This window comes from Narcine bancroftii, chromosome 6 (genome assembly GCF_036971445.1).
Source record: "Narcine bancroftii isolate sNarBan1 chromosome 6, sNarBan1.hap1, whole genome shotgun sequence".
Lineage (NCBI taxonomy): Eukaryota > Metazoa > Chordata > Chondrichthyes > Torpediniformes > Narcinidae > Narcine > Narcine bancroftii.
In genome coordinates, this window is record NC_091474.1 from 227,886,312 (window position 1) to 227,905,843 (window position 19,532).

General features: G+C 41.5%; 1 protein-coding gene across 1 annotated transcript in view; it reads left to right on the forward strand.

The window, feature by feature from the left end:
- The first annotated feature begins 1,527 nt into the window (after positions 1-1,527).
- slc16a10 (solute carrier family 16 member 10) overlaps positions 1,528-19,532 on the forward strand; it is an 88,600-nt gene continuing 70,595 nt past the window's right edge. Inside the window, exon 1 of the mRNA XM_069887626.1 lies at positions 1,528-2,015. Coding sequence (XP_069743727.1) covers positions 1,661-2,015 — 355 coding nt within the window. The 5' untranslated portion in view covers positions 1,528-1,660. The remainder of the gene's footprint in view (positions 2,016-19,532) is intronic.

Below are 19,532 nucleotides of genomic sequence, written 5' to 3' on the forward strand. Positions count from 1 at the left end.
ACTCCTCAACAACAGACTCAATCAGGGACTCTTATATATTATTGAATATTTTTCTGTATTTGCAATCCCTTTGTTTTACATTTCTCTTAGCTTAAATTTCTCTATTTTGTATACATATCTTTTTCTTGAGTCCAGTTTGCACTATTGATAGTAGAAATTCTGCCAGGCCTGCAACATAAAGAAACTCAACATGATACAGGTGATGTATTCCTTTTAGTTTTGTTTTAAGTCTTTTTAAAAATTTCTCTTTTTAATTTATTTAATTTAATTGTATCATTGTGATTTAATTGACTCTATTTTTTGTAGTACAAAGGTGGGTGGGGAGGTGGGGGGAATAAATACAGACTCTGTTACATGAATGTTAAAAAAATGATATGGTTTGTTTGAAATTTATGAGTTTATGAAAATAGTCCAAAACAAAGATAAAGGCCCTCAGGATTGCACATGATGTCATGTATGGACTCTCCAATAAATCTGAACTTTAAACTCCAATCAACTTCACTGAGAAACAAACTGGTCGCTATTACAGTGCACTTTGAGGAAGTGGCCAAATGGGTTCTCGACGTGGCAAACTGGCCTGATATCAATGTTCAATTTAAAGCATTTTTTAGAATACTAGCTAAAAGGCAGAAGAGGACAATACGGTATCTGGTATGGAGTCACTGTACTATCGAGTGAAGGTATAATGATAGCAAAAATAATCTGCATAGGAGGTAAAGATAATATTACCGATATTTTGGGCCTGAGCCTTCCCCAAGGAATAAGCAAAAAGCCGGAAGGAATAAGAATAAAGACTGGACACTGGCTGGAGAAAGAGCCCAGACCAACAATTGAATAGGATAAGAGGTGAGAATTGATTTTGGCTCTGTGAAAGGAGACAGAAGGAAAAGAGGAGAGAGATGGAGTTGAGGGAAAGACAACAGTGGGAAGAAGAAGAAGAGGGAGGTGGTTTTCAATGGGTGCAACAGAATAGTCAACGTTTCAGGCCAAATCCTTTCATTCATCTTGATGAATGGTTTTGGGCCGAAACACTGACCCTTCCTTGTTCTCCAATTGATGCAGATTTTATTTGGCTTTAGATTGCAGCATCTCCACTATCCCCTGCCACCGCTCCCCGCTCCCCACCCCCCTCCACGCCCCTCCCCACCCCCCACCCCCCTCCACGCCCTCCCCACCCCCCTCCACGCCCCTCCCCCACGCCCCTCCCCACCCCTCCCCCACGCCCCTCCCCACCCCTCCCCCACGCCCCTCCCCACCCCTCCCCCACGCCCCTCCCCACCCCTCCCCCACGCCCCTTCCCCCACCCCCACCCCCCCCCCCCCTTCCCCCCCCAGTGCTCAACCCTTCCTTCTCTCCCCAGAACGGGACGGGGCGGGGCCACCGCGCAAGACAGACAGTGGCCGCAGCCAATGGAAGTGAGCGACTCCAGCTGCCAATGGGAAGTGCCGGCGCGAGGGCCGGGAGGTGCCGCCCACTTGCTGTGAACATTTAAAGCGGGGGGGGGGAAGGCGGGCGGGAGCCGATCAGTGGGACGGTGAAGGGCGGGGGCGAAAGGAGCGGGCAGGGCAAGGGAGCCCTGCATGGGAAGAAGAGCGGCGCCGTGAGCGGGCAAGGCCGGCATCCGGTGGGACAGCGACCCGGGCTCAGCCGCGGAGACATCATGAGTGAGAGCCCGGAGCAGCCAGGAGCGGGGGGTCAGGGGCGAGGGGGAGCGGCGGCCCGTCAGCCCCTGGTGGGGAACAAGGACGGCGTGGTGGCCGTGGACCCTGAGCCCCAGCCCCACGTGGGAGGGGGAGAGCCCGACCGCCACCACGACCCACCCGCGGATGCCCGGGCGAGGAGCGAGGCCGGCGAGTTCGCCCCGCCCGAAGGAGGCTGGGGCTGGGTGGTGATGTTCGCGTCCATGTGGTGCAATGGCTCGGTGTTTGGCATCCAGAACGCGTTCGGGCTCCTCTACGTGTCCCTGCTGGAAAACTTCGGAGATAAAGACGACCAGCACCTGCAGTTTAAGACGGGTAAGGGGGGGGGGCACCCAAGCCAACCCAACCCAACTCAGCCCAACTCAACCCAACTCAGCCCAAGCCAAGCCAACCCGACTCAACCCTATCCAACCCAACTCAGCCCAACTCAACCCAACTCATCCCAAGCCCAAGCCCATTCCCCTGCTCGCCACGTCAACTGGTTCACGCTTCGCCAGCCAGTCCTTCCGATGTGTTGACTCCCGGGGAAGGGTTCTCGAGGAGATTTGGTGAGGGGTATATAAACCACAAGGCTGGAGGAACTCAGCCCTAAACTTGGTTGCTCTTGTACGTGGTGGCTCAGTTGCTCCAGTACAGCTCTTCTGCTTTACTGCAACCACGGTATCTGCAGCCTTGCGTGTTTTCCCTTTGATAGAGGCACACACAACTTTGAGGGGTAGAGATATAACCATATATAATAATTGCAGTATGGAAACGGGCCATTTCGGCCTCTCTAGTCCATACCGATCTAAGTGATCTCCTCTAGATCCACCTACCTGCACTTTGGCCATAACCCTCCAATCCCCTCTCATCCATATACCTATCCAACTTTTCCTTAAATGACAAAATTGAGACCACCTCTTTTGGAAGGTCATTCTATTCAGCCACCACTCTCTTGAGAAAATTCATTTCTCATGTTACTGCTAAACTTTTCCCCCCTAACTCTTAACTCGTGATCTCTTGTTTGAATCTCACCCTCAAGGGAAAGAGCCTATTCACATGGAATACAGAATAGAGATGGATAAGAGTACATGCAAATAGGCTTTTAACACTGTAGTATGATCCAAACCAAGATGAAAGTGTAGAATAAGGTGCCAGCTGAAGTGGGGAAATGTGTTTATTTTTTTTTGCATTTTCAGGAAAAATTTGTGGACAGCATGGGTACAGGTCAGCGGGTCTAGGCTTAGAAAAGTGGGTCTAGGCAGAGTGCTAGACTTAGAAAGGTCTCTTCTGTACTGTGCTCCTCCCCTTCCCCATCCCAGCTGGCTTTTGTTTGCCGGTGGACCAAGATTGCAGCCGGTGAATGGGGCAGCCGATGGTCGTGCATGTGTTTGCTTGGTTCTATGTGGCCCCCTCACTTCCCCAAGGTTGGGATCAGTTAAGGATGTGAGCAGTTTGACCTATCCTGTATTTCGAAGACCTTATCAGCCAAGTTTAGTTGATGATTAATGTGCATGGCCCATATTGCTGTTCCACGGGTGGTTTAAAATATTTTCACGATGATGGTGTTTCATGGACCCATCCAGAACAAGTGGGATTGGTATTTGTATCTGTGTTTTAATTGACTGGGAATCTGATTTGAGGTTTGTGCAGTTTTCCATCTGGGATCAGGAATCCCAATCTGGACACTTCTCTCCTGAATGGTCTTGCTGTTAATTGAATACATTTGAAAAGGAAGACTGTTTTAAGAATAACGCAGGAAAACCGATCCTGGCCACTGTCCAGTTGGATGTGCAATGATTGCCGTGTTAAATTCAACCTTGTGGACTTGCATTAGTAGCCTTGCAATTATATCCGAAATAAAATTAATGAACATACATCTCTTGGCTATTTACAGGTGTTATCAGAACCTGTGAAGGTCCTAAATGGCTTCTGTAGGCACAATAGACTGGATCCTGGAACTTAGCAGGACAAGTAGTATCTGTGGAGGCAAACGGGTGATTGATGTTTCAAGTTGTGACCCTGCATCGGGAATTGATGCCTCTGAAGTGTCGATTAGCTCAACAGGCTGCGATTGGAATGACCAGTTAAATTAAATGACCGCAGAAAGGTCAAAGACTTCTTTGGAATTACTTTGACGGAGTTTTGAATTTGAAACTCCCCCACTGATGCTGTCTGCCCTACAGAGCATTGCCACCACTTTCTGTTTTTCACATTTCCAGCATTTGAAGCTTGTTCAATGCCAGGAGTGGTCAAAGTCACTGCTGTCTAACTTTCACCCTGACCTCACATTCACTTAGTCCATCTCTGAAACCACTTTCCTCTTTCTTGATCTCTCTTTCTCCATCTTGGGAGATGAGAGTTTGATTGACTTTTTTTTTAAACAGACCTAATAACTCCCACAGCTACCTCGACTCCACTTCTTCACACCCAGTCCCCTGTGAGTATTCCTTTCTCTCAACTCACTCCTTCACTTTTGTATCTGTTCCCAAGATGAGGTCTTCCAGTCTGATCACTTGAAATGTCCTTCCAAAATATGACCTCCCCTCCACCACCATCAATGCAGCCCTTGCTTGCATCTACTCCATTTCCTGCTTATCTGCTCTTCCCCCAGATGCAACAAAGCAGGATTCTTCTTGAATCAAGGATTCATCTGATAGGCTCTCAATAACCACAGTTATAGGCTGCAGGATCAATAGGCTTTAATGCACACAAGACTTTGGCTGGCCTGGATCCAGGTACAGGACTGCCAGAAAGGGGGAGGTAATGTGACCTTTATGGCTGGGAAAAAGGGGAGGAGACTTAAGGGACGAGTCATTAGTGGGCGAGTCAGCCTCGTGTGTACAGTAACTGGTAAGAAACATACAAAACAGCATCCAACACATTATCCTCAATTTCTGTCACTTGCAATGTGATCCCACCATCAGACATATCATCCATCCCCTCTCCACTTTCCCTTCCCATTAATCCACCCTTTGGCACCTTCCCATACGCTGGAGGAAGTGCCACATTTGCACCTACACCTCCTCCCTCACCACCATTTGGGGCCCCAAACAGTCCTCGGGAATTTTTCATGTATCCTGGATTGAGTTTATGATCCCTTCTGTTTCTCAGCACCTTAGCCTGGGGGAAGATAATTCCAGCTTCTACAGTGTCAGGACTCTGGACTAGAGGAAAAGGTATTATGGGAAATTGTCAGGGCTATGCTGAGTTGAACTATTTTCTCAGACTGTGCCTCCTGAAGCCTTGCAGTCTATCATGGCAAGGAGACATTTGTATGCCACAATAGACAGCCATAACAACAGTGTGTTGACATTGTATGAACATGTTATGAGCTTCCAGTGGAGCACCTGGGTATTTGGGTGGTTGTTCCTCAGATTGCAGTCGAACGGCCATATTGGCTGCAGTCGAACGGCCATATTGGCTGCAGTCGAACGGCCATATTGGCTGCAGTCGAACGGCCATATTGGCTGCAGTCGAACGGCCATATTGGCTGCAGTCGAGTTCACAGGTGCGATATATTCCCAAATTAAATCCCCCTATAAATGAAGCCCAGCATTCCAAAGGACGCCTTAACTATCCTATCGACCTGTGCAGCGACTTTGAGGGATGTATGGATTTGAACCCCAAGGTCCCTCTGTTCATCCTCACTCTTAAGTAACCACCTGTTAATCCTGTACTCAACCTTTGGTTTGTCCTTCCAAAATGCATCACCTTGCACTTTTCCAGATTGAAATCCATCTGCCACTTTTCTGCCCAACTCTGTATTCTGTCTATAATCTTCTTGTGACCTTTAACAATCTTTCAACTCTATCTACAACTCCACCAACCTTGATCATCTGCAAACTTAGTGACCCATCCTTTTGCTTCCTCATCCAGGTCATTTATAAAAATCTCAAAGCACAAGAACTGTGGCACTCCACTAGTCAACCTCGCAGCCTGACACTTGTGTTGTATCTTGGACATTATGACCTGTGTTTGCTCATACCAGCAGCAAGTTTTTCAATCAAACTTTGCCCCAGTCAGTCTCACCACCCTGTTGGCCTGTAATTCTGTGTTTTTCCTACTTCAAATGACCTTGCAGAGAAACACTTTTATAAAAAAAAAAATTAAATTATCACCCCGTCTTCAAGTCCAAACATGGTCTGTATGCCTGGCCTCTAAGTCGACTTTGAAGAAACAGAAAGTTTCTTCCCAAGATGAGTGCAAAGGATGCTGGAATCCAGAGCATCATTTTAACATTGGGTGTTTTTCATCTGTCAGGGCTTGAACTGGAATTCCTGTTATAAACTCTAAAGTTTCTCCTTGAAAGCTGCTCTTTAAAACTATCTTTGTCCAAGCTTTTGGCCAGTGTCCATATATTTTTTATAGGTAGACCAATTTCTTTTTATATATAAAAAAAAATTGATGACTTGAGTAGAATAGAACTCTGCCTGGCTACAGCGGAACAGTTGTTGGTGATACTGGTGTATACTAACAAACTCTGTTAATGAATTGCAATACACAAATAATGTACAAGTACACATGGAGGTCAACTCCAAGTATAGATTTTCTCCCTTGAGTGTATGAGAGAACATGACAAAGGAGGAAATTGTCCAAGAAAGACCACCACTCATCTGACTTTCGATTGTAGATGTTCGTTTGGATGATCCTTCTGACCTTCATGAATCTTGTGGTTCTGAGTTAATTGGCCATGACGAGTTGCCTCCAGCATGGATGGATGGCAGGAACTTAGCACCACTGTAGTCAGAAGGCCAAAGGAAAGGGCTGTTGAAAATGTGGGACATTAAGCATGGCCTTCAGAAGTGATTTTGGGTTGTGTGTCTGGTCCCCTGGTGGATTGTGTATTTTTTTTGTGCAGGAGCTTTTCTGCATTGGTCATCACACCTTCAAATGCTGCGTAATTTGGAATTATGACCAGCAAAATTGTGGTAAAATTGGTGATAGAATCTGAAAGGGACTCTGCTTTTTATAAGGACCATAGGAAGTATTTTATAGTTGGGAGAACTGATCCAATCAATATGAAAAGTTTAAACCATCGTTTTTTTTCCCCCTCAGAAAAATTCATTTCTAAAGCCTTAAAAGCAAATGAACTTCCATAATTTTGGAATCTTCTTGTAAATTAAAGGAGTTATCGTTGTAAACTCTTTAAAAATCCAAAACTTGTGGATCTTAAGTGTGAGAGTCTGGAAAAGCATCGGCCATCAAGTTTTAGGGAGAACAGTGTGTCTTGTGCCAAAATATTGGTATTCATGAAAGGTTGGATAGTGGATTTACTCTTGTCTTTTGTTTTAATCTCTATGCCAGCAGGATGAAGATCAAAGCATCTGCCTCACATCCCTGTCAGTTCCTGGATACTATGCCCACCAAGCTCCTGTTGTGCTAAGTTTTGTATCTCGAGTATTTGGCAGTAGAGATAATATTACAGATAGCTTAACTGACTCAATATACCAACATGGAGAATTGCACATTCAATCTCTGAACCACTAGAGAAAATCACACAGTGGTATGCAATAAATATTTAATGTTAGTTATTTAGTCAGTATCAATCGAGCTGATTCTCCTGTCGCTTGACTTTCACTTCCTCTGAGTGCAAAGGGTGGACTAATTTGTAATTGTTTTGGATTGAAAGGCTAGATTAAAGAAAATAGAAATTAACAGCATAATCTTTTAATGTTCATGTGTAAATATTTTGGTTATTTCACCATCATGTTGTTAACTATTAGGCATCAAAAGTCCTCAGGAATTCTGCTTACCATCTGTTTTTGAAAACAAATCTGGATATCAGTTCTCAAAGGCCACTGACATTTGAATCTCTGGCACGTGTGTGTGGTTAGTATAAGTTTGAGATAGATGACCTTTGTTTGTTTTTGTGGTGTTTGTTCTTTCACGACATGGGCTGCAAGAGTGTGTAAAGTGGCCTGAATGTTTTGGTTCTTCAGAGACTTGCTGTATTATCTATCAATCTCGAACAGCACCAAAAGTAAAGATGTGACTTTTGATGTGGATTGGGGAAATGGTTATGTGTCCTGCAATCAAAAGGAGTATTTAAATTGCATCCATGATAGAAGATCCTCTGCCCAATTCCCAACCACTCACACTTTTCATTCCTGTCCTGTACTCAAGTGACATAGGGATTGGATTCTGTGGATGCTTGCCACCTTGGGGAAATTGGTAATTTTTCAATGTGAAACTGAGGTCCTGCTCACCCAACCAGACAAAAGAACCCAAAGTGACCTATGTTATTCATCACCATTTATTATTCTTTTGTGAGGAAAATAATCAGTTCATTGGTTTAAGGATTTTGAATAATTGTAACTACATTTGTTAAGGTTCCCATTAATGGTCAGGTGGCCAACATTAAGTTGCTGCTTCCATTTAAACCAAGCTTGAGATCTATTTGAGCCTGTCTGAGTTGCCCCATGTTATTCTGGGGATAATATCTAAACCTGGGATCCCAGCATCTCCCTGCATTCTGTTATGCCCTAAAGTCAATGATGTCAGTTTAAGCCACGTTGCTGGTTCTGAGCTTACAAGCATCAAGCAGTTTCACCCATTTGTTCCCTTCTTTCTCTTGCTTTCTCCATCCTATATCCCTGTTGATATTGTATCTTCCTCTTCTGTGCTCCCAGTCCTTGGAAAAACCTTGGGGTGTGTAAATCAATTCTCTTTGCTTGTTCTTGTGGCCAGTTGACTAACCGTGGCTCCTTATCAACACTTTAGCCTTAGTGGGGGAGGGGGGGGGGGGAGGGGAAAAGAGGAAACGGGCAGTGGTGGTCCAGTCACATCGCAATTACCTTCCCCAGCTAAGAGTGGGTGACTAGATGATGCTCCAGCACTATTCCTTGTGTCTTAATTAATTTCCAGGCTCCATGCACCAGTGCTGGCTATAACAAATGCAGGAGAACAAAACCCTAATGCTTTAGTGTCACAGGGTACTCTTTTGCATTTGCTAGCATTATATATGGCGAGATTTAATGGAAAGATATTGGAACTGGTTCTGGTGTTTAATTCATTCAAATGACCAGAGACATTTTTATGTCATTGGTTGCTTGAGAATGTTTGTATACGATTGGACCCCATAACCAAATTTTCTAAGTTTGTGTACTGTGGAAAATGTCAAAAAATAAAAAATTTGAATTTAGTCATACAACACGGTAACAGGCCCTTTCAGCCCACAAGCCCTTGCTGCCCAATTAACCTGCAACCCCTGTACATTTTGAAGGGTGGGATGAAACTGGAGCATCCAGAGGAGACCCACACAGAATCGGGGAGAATGTATGTGGGTTGTTACATTGTACTAAATGCTGCGCTAACTGCGTTGCCCAAAAACTAATCAACAAGGAGGCTTAGCTTAAATTTGTAAATATTGCTGTGTGATTTCTAACAGCTGCCGACAATTCGTCAGCCAGTTGCTTTGACTAAAAAGGGTTGTGTTTTTAAGTGGCTTAAAACTGGCAAGTGGTTTAAAAGATGGTGTAATACACAACAAAATTGCCGGAGAAACTCAGTAGGTCACGCTGTGTCCGTAGGAAACAAAGGTAACACTACTGGCCTAAGCCCTATGTCGAGTTATAAGCTTGATAAATGGTTGGGTTGGGTGAGGAGGAAAGAAGGCCTGGCGAGGAGTACAGGTGGATATGGTGGGGGGGGGGGGGGGTGCAGAAAAGAAGAAAACAGCTGAGAAGTGGAGGGAGTGGGAAGTGGATCAGGAGGTCAACAATCGAAAACATGTCAGGGATATGGAGAGAGAGAGAGAGCCAGATAGAGGCCTAACTGAAACTGGAGAAGTAGATTGTTAATGCCATCCGGATGGAGAGCTCAAACGGGATATGAGGTGTTGGTATTAATGCCTTCTGGCTGGAGAAAGCCGAGACAGGATAGGATACAAGGATACAAAGTGGTGGTGTTAGTGCCATCTGGTTGGAGCTGCTTGGAGAGGTGCACAAAACATGACACCGTTACTCTTTTGTTCATACAAAGCATGATCTGCGTGATTAATCTGGATGGAAAGAATGACCAGAAAGAACTGGTGCAGTTCAGGAAGTATTCTTTTTTGCTGAGGAAAATTTGGGATTTATCTTAAAACTAAGCTGTGGATTATTGCATTGAAATGTATTTGATAAAGTGCTAGTTTTTCTTCCCAAAGATGCAGCCGCAGATCTTGGAGGTTCAAAGCTTGCTGTGCTGAGTGTGTACGTCATAAGAAAAGTTTTTAAAAGATTATCACGGGGCTTTTCTAGCTTTGAATATTATCTTGGAGAAGAGCGTGGCCTTTAGAATTATCGCAACCTAAAAATGTCCATTTCTGCCCAAGAGCAGACTGAGCCACTCCAGCATTTCATTGTTTACATTGAACATTGTATGTTTGCCTTGGCTGAGGAATATGGAAAAGAAATTGATTGACAGGTCTGAGCTTGTTCAAGGTTATTTCCCAAGATCCCCTGTGGGAATGATTAATCTCAAAATTTCAAGTGCAGATTTCTTAGCTTCTATTAGCAAGTGATCTAAATAGATAGACAAAAACAAACTCTGTGGGTAAAGGAATTGTTGATGTTTCAAATCAGGCCCCTACATCGTGACTGAGTGGAGAAGAGGATGGTGGATTGATGGGTGATGGACTTGTGGAGGGGATAGTGAAGGGTGGATTTGAGGGACATCTGGGTGGGTCATGGTTGGAAATTAACCAATAAAAGGAAAATGGTAGACTGAGTTGGGTGGAGGGAAGAGCTGAGAGGGTGATGGTGAATACTGAGGCTCAAGGGATAGGAGCAAAGACTCAAAATGCTACATCCTGGGATATGACAAGTGTCAGTGAGGATGTGGCGATCCAAAAGGTCTATTTGACTGATATCTAGGTACTTTTTTTTGCTCTTCATTTGGACATTATTACTTTACCCAGCAAGTTTGTTTTCACTTCTTTCTTTTGTTTTACTTTTCTCTCTTTTGTGCATGTGTATATCTTTTGTTTATTGCACCATGAACCATATCAATAACAATATATACGAGTGTTAATCATTAATATATACACAGTGACATTGCCTTTTTTTCCTCCCCTTCATCCCTCCTCCCTCCCCACCCCCTTCAAAACATCTGGGTACTTAAAAAGGCTTTCCTGATGTCTTCCCCTGAAATGCTTGGCTATAATCAGATAGGCAAGTGGAAAGGGGTTCTCTCCACATTTAAATTATCCTTGTTAATCTTTTAAATTCCAGGCAATACGTGTCGTTTTGTAATCTTCATTATTTAAAACCCAAGATTTAAGATGTTCTCCTTCCCAGCTGTGTATTCTTCCCAAGGTGTAGTAACTAAAACAATGGTCCCAGTGTTGTTTAACCAAGGCTTTGTTTAGCTGTAATATCAACCAGCTTTCCCTTGAATTCCAGCTCACATGATTGAAAGATCAGATTCCCATTAATGGGTTTTCGATGTCTTCCTGCAATGAATTCTGCATGCATTCAGCATAAGCTAGGTTTTAGTTCATTTAAACCATGGTAGAGTTGGGATTTGTCATGGTGTTGCAATATTGTGAATGCATTCAAACCGGTTTGTTCTTGATTTGAATATGAACTGCTTGCCATGGCTCCAGGTGTCAATAATCCTAATGCTGAATAAAGGTGAGGTCCTCTGTTGTCATGAATAGCACTGGATGATAGTCATTTAGCCACTGGTACAATTGAAGCAGGCCTCCCTCCTGGGAGGGATGATGAATTTCTTTCTGAAAATCTCTCCTATAATTACTCCAGTAGCTGACTCATTGAAAACCAGCATGTAGCAACGTGCTTTTCTTTTGATGAGATCAGCATTTGCTAAACTAAGATTTGCCTTCACCTTCACCCTCTCAGCTTTTTCCACACAGATCTTTGTTTTGATTTGCCCCACAAGCAAGCTATAAAATTAGTATTTTCAATGAAGCAGAAGGTAGTTTTGTAGATTAGCATGTGGTCAAATGATTGACGCTGTTGGTGACAGAGTGTGATTATTAGAGTTTAGCATCTGTTTAATGTCTGGCTGTATAAGAACATCGGTGGTGGCTTTCAAAATCTGGAGTCAGAAGCAAATTTTCACTTGAAGCTTGCCAGTTATTGTGCCCTGAGTGGGTGTCTTCTTACAGCCTGGTGCCAGTGAGCCAAATAGATCCGTTCTGAGGTCAGGACTTGGAAAGCAGACGACTGATTAAAACAGTGCGCCCAGTTATGGAAGGAAAGGTGAGAGTTCTGGGCGGTGAAAATGAGGTAGCGGTGGGGTAAAGAGTTGGAGCTTTAATATGCTTTTGTTGGCTGCGTCCTGAAGTACTTTTAGGACAGTTAATAAGCATTTATGATGCTGCGTACTCTTTTGCAGTGCTTTTTCTTGAGGAGTAAAGGCCAGTTCTTCTGCCGAGCTGAAACAAAGATGAATGATTCATTTGATTCAATGTTCAACATTGGACATGCATTATAGGAGTGTGATGGTATGGCTCAGAATTCCAGACAAGATCTTCATTTACCCTTTTAAAGTGGATTCCATTTTGCCGCACTCAGAAATGCACAGGCAATTTCATAGCCCAAGTGGAAATTTGTTTACAGCATGGTAGAAGCAGATTCTGGCCAATCACACCCAAATTAACCTGCAACCCCATACATTTTGGAAGGTGGGAGGAAACCAGACCACCTGGGGAAAACACACAGGTCATGAGGAGAACGTACAACCTCCTCACAGTGTTGGTGTTGTAATAGCATTGAACTAACTGCTAGGCTAACCATGCCACTCCAAATTCTCCTTAAAAATTGTCAGCTGAAGTTTTAGTAAATGTATATGGTCATGATAGACTATGTAGAGCCTGGTTCTGTGCTGACTGACACCATAACTTTGAACCCAAACTGCTTGGAGCTCAGTAGGACAGGCAGCATAGCATCTGTGCTGGCAGGGAGAGGGGTGGTCTACATTTTGGGTTGAGATCCGGCATTGGAACTTGTTGCTGTTTTCAGTTCACCTACAAGATTGGACTGGAGATGAAGGTGAAAGTTTGAACAGCTGATATTTAACCAGTGCAACATTTTTACTTAGACTTTGATTCTGATGTGAAATTGCACACCATAGCAGTTTGATCGAGTCTGTTAAATGATAAAATTCATATACCTACCAGTGAAGATTCAAATTCAAGTTTGGATTAAAGATGCAAAGGACAGTCAATCTACCCATTATAGTAGCTAATTCCCCGTAGATTTGGTCTTTTGTGAGTTTTTGGTTGTTAGCAAAAAGTGAATTCTTAAAATTCAAAGTGACTTGTTGATCCAACTTTATTAGCTGTATTTTATTAGTATATTGCTTGTGTGATAGTACTTAATTGGCCAGGTAGCTGCCAGGTAGCATTCCTTGACTTTTCAGGTCAACAATTTTTCATCGGGGAGGAGGGTTTTAACCTGCAAGTGATCAAGATATTTAACAGATCCATAAATGGTTAAGAATGTATAGACATAATGCAACAGGAAGACTGTTCTGCATTTCAAGTGAGTTGGTTGGGAGTATGGAGCTATCAGCTGCAGAGTCTGAGAGTTGGTGTGGTTTTGACCACAACTCGAAAGAGATCAGGGAGTTAAAGATGCTATACTTGTATTGTGCACTGGGAGGGGGGGGGGGGAGAGAGGAGGAGGTTTCTACCTTTTTCTTGTACACCTAAATTATTTAAGAGCATTATGAAATAGGTTGTTAATGTTATGAGAGTGAGAGGGATGGGAGTGGAAGGGTGGATGGCTGACAAATTTAATAAAAGGTGATTGATGGTGGGAAAAATTGAACTTTTGGTATTAATATTAATGGGATACAGAATCAAAATTGGAAAAAAAAATATGAGAAAAGCAAAAGTAGATATTGCTTTTTTTTTAAAAAGAAGAAACATTTGACGGAAAGAGAGCATGAAAAATTGAAAAGAGACAGGGTTGGAATGGTATTGTCATCTTTTTTCTTCTTTATATTTTTATTTTTTTAAACATTTTTTTAAACATTTAAAAAGAGAATAAAATTACAGTACCACATCGGTAAGCTAAATAAACTAACCCCTCCCAATAATTATTACACAACATTAATAACCTAACTTAAAATTAGTCTAACCCCCCACCAAAATAAAGAGTGAAGAGTTAATAAAGTGAACAATATATATGAGAAAAAAAAGCCCACTTACAAAAAAAGATAAAACATAACAAGTAAAGATACTAACAAAAAAAAGTTATCAACACTAAAATATCATACTTAAAAACATATTTAAAGCAAATTTTAATGCATATATTTAACAAACGGAGTCCACTTTAACCTATAAAAAGACATCCTATCCTGAATTGAAAAAGATATCCTTTCCATGGTCAAACAGGATATCATCTCCAAATGCCATATATCTAAAGTCTTTCCAAGTAAGTGCTATACATTTCTTGGCCACAGCTAAAGCTAAATAGATAAAGGAAATCTGATAATCCTTTAAATCTAAATCAATTAGTGATTGCATATTCCCTAATAAAAATATATCAGGATCTAATACAAGACAGATATTATATAAACTATTAAGTATAGATTGAATACCTTTCCAAAATTGTTGCAATTGATCACAAAGCCAGACAGTGTGCAAAAAAGTATTAGCCACCTGGTCACAATGAAAACAACAATCCGACTTATAAGGCCAAACTTTTTTAGTTTCTCCGGTGTTAAATATAACTGATGTATAAAATTATAATTAATCATCGCTAATCTAGCATTAATCAATTTCCGAATACTATTCTGGCAAATTTCCATCCAGGCTTCTTCAGCTATTGTAAAACCTAAATCTTTTTCCTATTTCAACTTATCTTTATCCCAATCTTTTTTACTTTCAGTTTCTTGTAAAATACAATACAAATCAGATATATATCCCTTGTTTGGTAATGAAAGTACATATTCCTCAAAATTAGAATCAGGCAGTAAGATTATATGTCGTCCACAAATTACCAAATACCCAAAATGATGTTGAGACAAAATCAGCTTATTTTACTTTGAATAGTTATTTATTTGATAGTTGGTGCAGTAAAGGTATCTCTTTGGCTTGGCTTCACGGATGAAGATTTATGGAGGGGGTAAATGTCCACGTCAGCTGCAGGCTCGTTTGTGGCTGACAAGTCCGATGCGGGACAGGCAGACGTGGTTGCAGGGGAAAATTGGTTGGTTGGGGTTGGGTGTTGGGTTTTTCCTCCTTTGCCTTTTGTCAGTGAGGCTGATAACGCCTCAAACCGTGCATCTTGGCGCCTCACAGTTTGGTGGGCAGCAACCTCCTTTGAAGAAGACAGCAGAGCCCACCTCACTTCATATAAATTAAATGGACTTGATTCCAATTATCTGATTTTTAAAAATTTTAAAAAAAATTTTCACACTATGAACCATATTGACCAAAATACACATAAACATTTCCCTCTTGAATATACACAGTGTCATTTTCTCCCCTTTTACCCCCTCCCTTCTCTCCCTCCTTCCCACCCACTCAACGTTCAACATATATGATATATTAAGCCCATTAAACAGTGTCATCACACAATGAAAATAAACAAAAAAATTGTGTCATCTACTTTTACATACTGGATCAGTTCATTTCATCTGCTTCTCATTCTATCATTTTAGGGGCTGGAGGTCCGTGTTAAGTTCCATATACGGTTCCCAAATTTGATTGAATACTGTGATGTTATTTTTTAAATTATATGTTATTTTTTCCAATAGAATACATTTATTCATTTCCATGTACCATTGCTGTATTCTCAGGCTATCTTCTGATTTCCAGGTTGACATAATACATTTTTTTGCTACAGCTAAGGCTATCAGAATAAATCTTTTTTGTTCTCCATCCAAATCGAGTCTTTACTTCTTTAAAGAATTTCTTTACTTCCTGTATCACTTAGAAGAAAGATCTCTGGATTTTTTGGTATGTTGCTTGTTGTTATTTTATTTAATACCTGATTTAGATCTTCCAAAACTTTTCCACTTTCTCACATGCCCAAATTGCAAGTACTGTTGTTCCCATTTCCTTCTTACAGCGAAAACATCTATCTGATAATGTTGGGTCCCATTTATTTAACTTTTGGGGCGTGATATATAGCCTGTGTATTCAACTATATTGTATCATGTGTAACTTAATGTTTATTGTATTTCTCATAGTTCCGGAGCATAGCTTTTCCCATGTTTTATTTTTTATCTTTATGTTTAGATCTTATTCCCACTTTTGTTTGGGTTTACAACTTATTTCCTCATTCTCTTTCTCTTGCAGTTTGATGTACATGTTTTTTATAAATCTTTTAATTATCATTTATCTGATAAGTGTTTTTGATGTAATAAGGAAATATGGACTTTTTTTAACATTTGGTTTGGTCCTGTGTAAAAGTGAAGGACTTGAGTACATTAGGACAAATTATGAAGATAAAAGATACAAAAAGATCTGAGAATATTTCTATTTGGAAATTATATGAAGCAGATATCAATAAATATCGAGAAAAATTTCTGAGTGTAGCAATAGCGACCACACAAATGAATTCTGAAATGCAAAATTATATACCATTAGAAAAAAATTAGTTTACGGAACCAGATTTGGGAGTTTTTACAAGATTTGGAAATTGTATGTGGATGGACTTTTATTCACTAAATCCATATAATCTTTACCTGCCCCACTCAGCTAATAATAAAAAAATAAATATGATAATAATGATTAATGTATAGATTTTGGTGTTTTTCTTTCTTGGGTAGGGGGTTGGGGAGAAAATAGAAAAAAATATATCATTTTGTATTATGTTGTTACAAGTTATTATTTTTATTGAGTTGATGTCTGTATTGATGCAAATGATAAATAAAATTTTTCAGCAGAACTCTCGGAAAGTGAGGAAAATGGTGAGTGGTGATTATTGCTGCCAATTCTTGGGCCGCTGATTGTGTTTGTCAGATGCTAGTATTTCTTGCTTTTTTTTGTATTTCACTTTTTCAGCATGTATTTTCAATTATAGAAAATTGTGCTTTGTCAGTTTAGTTGAGTATGTTGAAATAGTTATTTTTCAACGGGTCAAAATGCCAAAGATAATTTAGTTGGCTTCAAATTTGAATAAACTGCTTCACAAGGCAGACATTCTCTTAATCCTTTCAATGGAGATTTGCTGAGGTTTTAACTAATTATATTACAGTCACTGCTTGATCTCTTCCCCCCCCCCCCCCCCCACCGAGAAGGATAATGGATTATTTACATGTGCAAAGCTTTTTAAAGTGGTTAAAAAGTTGTCAGGCTTCACAGGACTATTATCCAACAGAATTTGATAATTTTACTGGGTGATTAGCATTGTGTGTAGATACAAGGCTCTCTAGCTATTATAGAAAACATTGAGATGATGATCAAATGCTGACTTCATTGGCTTGAAAATAGTATAGCCTCAAGGAAGAAGCCTTTCTATTTGTGAACTTCCTACATACATGTATGTGAATCTCTTCATTCTAGATGTAATCCATTGCTTGTATGCCAACCTTCTTGCCTGTTTGTTGAGTGGAAGTGCAATGTCTATGGGAGATACCATCTCAATGATCTGGGTGTGTGGCATTGTCAGAAAATTGTGACTTAAATTGCTGCCTTTCCGCTCAACAATATGTTAAAAGATCCCACAGAGCTACTGGGAAGAAGTGGCCAGTATTTGAGATGGCATTGTAGTACTTGCATTGCTACAGTGATAATAGTGGGAATGAACTTTATTGGCTGTAAATGACTACATTATGGGAAAGCAAAAGCAAACCTTTGTGGTTTGGCTTGGAAAAAGATCTCATGCTAGTACCATAAAGATTGCTTTTTCAGTGCCACCTTCCAATTTTAACCATCTCTTGTAGTGGTCAGGAAAAAGAAAATATTTTGTTCAATTTGATTCCAACGATTTAAGAAGCTCAATTACTGGCCTTTGTGCTTTGATAAACATATTCACTGTAAGGACATCAGAGTGGGGTCTTGTCTTTGTTCTCCATTCCCTACTTGCTCTCCTTTGTCTTGGAAGATCTGAGGAAAACTCGATGTTTCCAATTTCTGTCTGAGCTGGAATTGACAACTGCAGACCAAGATCGAAGTAATCGGGTACTGCAGATTATTCACCCAACGTGAATTATTTTGTATAATGTGTGCATCAAATTTCGTACATAGTTTGACTTTGGACAGTCTTGAAGTTGCAAAAGGCACCTCAGGCAAAATCTGACACCTTCATGCTGTGCATGTCCCCAGTGGTTTCAGCAACTGCTGGAATTTATGGATTGCATTTTATGCCTGATCATGCTCACATTGTTACTAAATTATCTGTGAAATCATCCTGAACCAAATTGAATTAATTGCACACTTGATTTGATCAGTCAGTAATCTGTACTGTTGGTCTATTTGTCTGGCCTCTAAGGAAGAGGCCAGCCTCACTTTCTGGAACAGAATCCTGCAAGTCGGCTCTGTGAGACTGAAATATTTAATTTCTTGTGCACGAAGAAACTCAGGATATTTTGCAGGAAGTCTTAAATGGCCAGTTTTAACCTGCTTTGCCCTGCAGATAGATATAGGGCTAGTAGTCAGCTTGATTAGGCTCCAATCTTGTTCCCTGTCTTGTGGGTTGTGAGCATGTCCCATTCCTCTGGAGGAGAGAAGGACACCTTTTGGAAGGCAGTCCTTCAATAAATAGATTCTTCAGTATGTCCGCGTTTGCTTTAATTGTGTATAATTGTACACCCTTCTAGAACTTCCTCTAGCAGCTCATTCCAAATATTGACCATGCTCTGTGGCGGGGGGTGGTGGTGGTGGGGGAATGTCTTTTGGCTCTCCTAACTCATCATAAACATTTGTCCTCCAGTTCTGGAGTAGTCTATGCTGGGGTTGGCGGGAAAGAGAGAGATTCACTAAGGTGGACATTTGCTGGGGCAGCTTTCAACACGTGGTGAAGTGCTGGAAGAGATGGCTGAACCCAAAGGTTATAGAGTTTCTAACCACTTCAGGATGGGCCGAGTAGGTCAAATTGTAAAGTTGAGCAGCCGTCAGCATGAAGTGGAGGAGGGAGAATGCAGATCCCACGGGGAACCAGCTGTGTTGCCAAGTTTCTTTTGGTAGCATCTGCCAAAAGACGTTAAAACTGAGCTTTCCAAACAGTATTCTGAAAGCAAATGCTTAGCAAGGCATTCTTGTAGTTTAGTTAGGAAGCTGTAGATAAGGCCAAGGGAAAAATTTATTCTGACTCTGGAGAAAGCCACAATCTAATGGAAGGCAAATTGATGCTCCTAGGAGATTTAATGTCAGGATCAGAAAGGATGCAAAACCCTGGGTGGGAGTATGGAAAGTTAATCTGATTGGAGACTAAGTGCTTGGAGTGCAGTTTTGTTAAAGCAAACATTCTGTGTCATCAGAGAAACATGGAGAAGACCTCAAGGCTCACGGCAGAATCAACGAGGTCTTCTGCTATTTACAAAGTAGGGAATTAAGGGATATGGGGGGAAAGGTAGGTCGGCGGAGATGAACCTATCAGAACTTGATTGTTTTATTGTCATCAATAGAGGATGAGCAAATGTAGGTTCTTGGGAGTCACTATCTCGGAAGATCTTTCCTGGAACCAACACACCAATGGCATCATGGAGAAAGCCTCTACTTCCTCAGGAGTTTGTGGAGGAGCTAGTGGAGTTGTTCAAGTGAACCGGTACGGACTGGAAGGGCCGACATGGCCTGTTTCCGTGCTGTAAACGGTGATATGGTTATATAGTTATAACCCATCTTTGGCGTTATATTTTATCAATGCCACAACTATTGCTGAAACCAGGTGGGGCGACTTTGGGCAACTGAGCCAGGCAACACCGGGAGCCGATGGGGTGAGGTGGCAG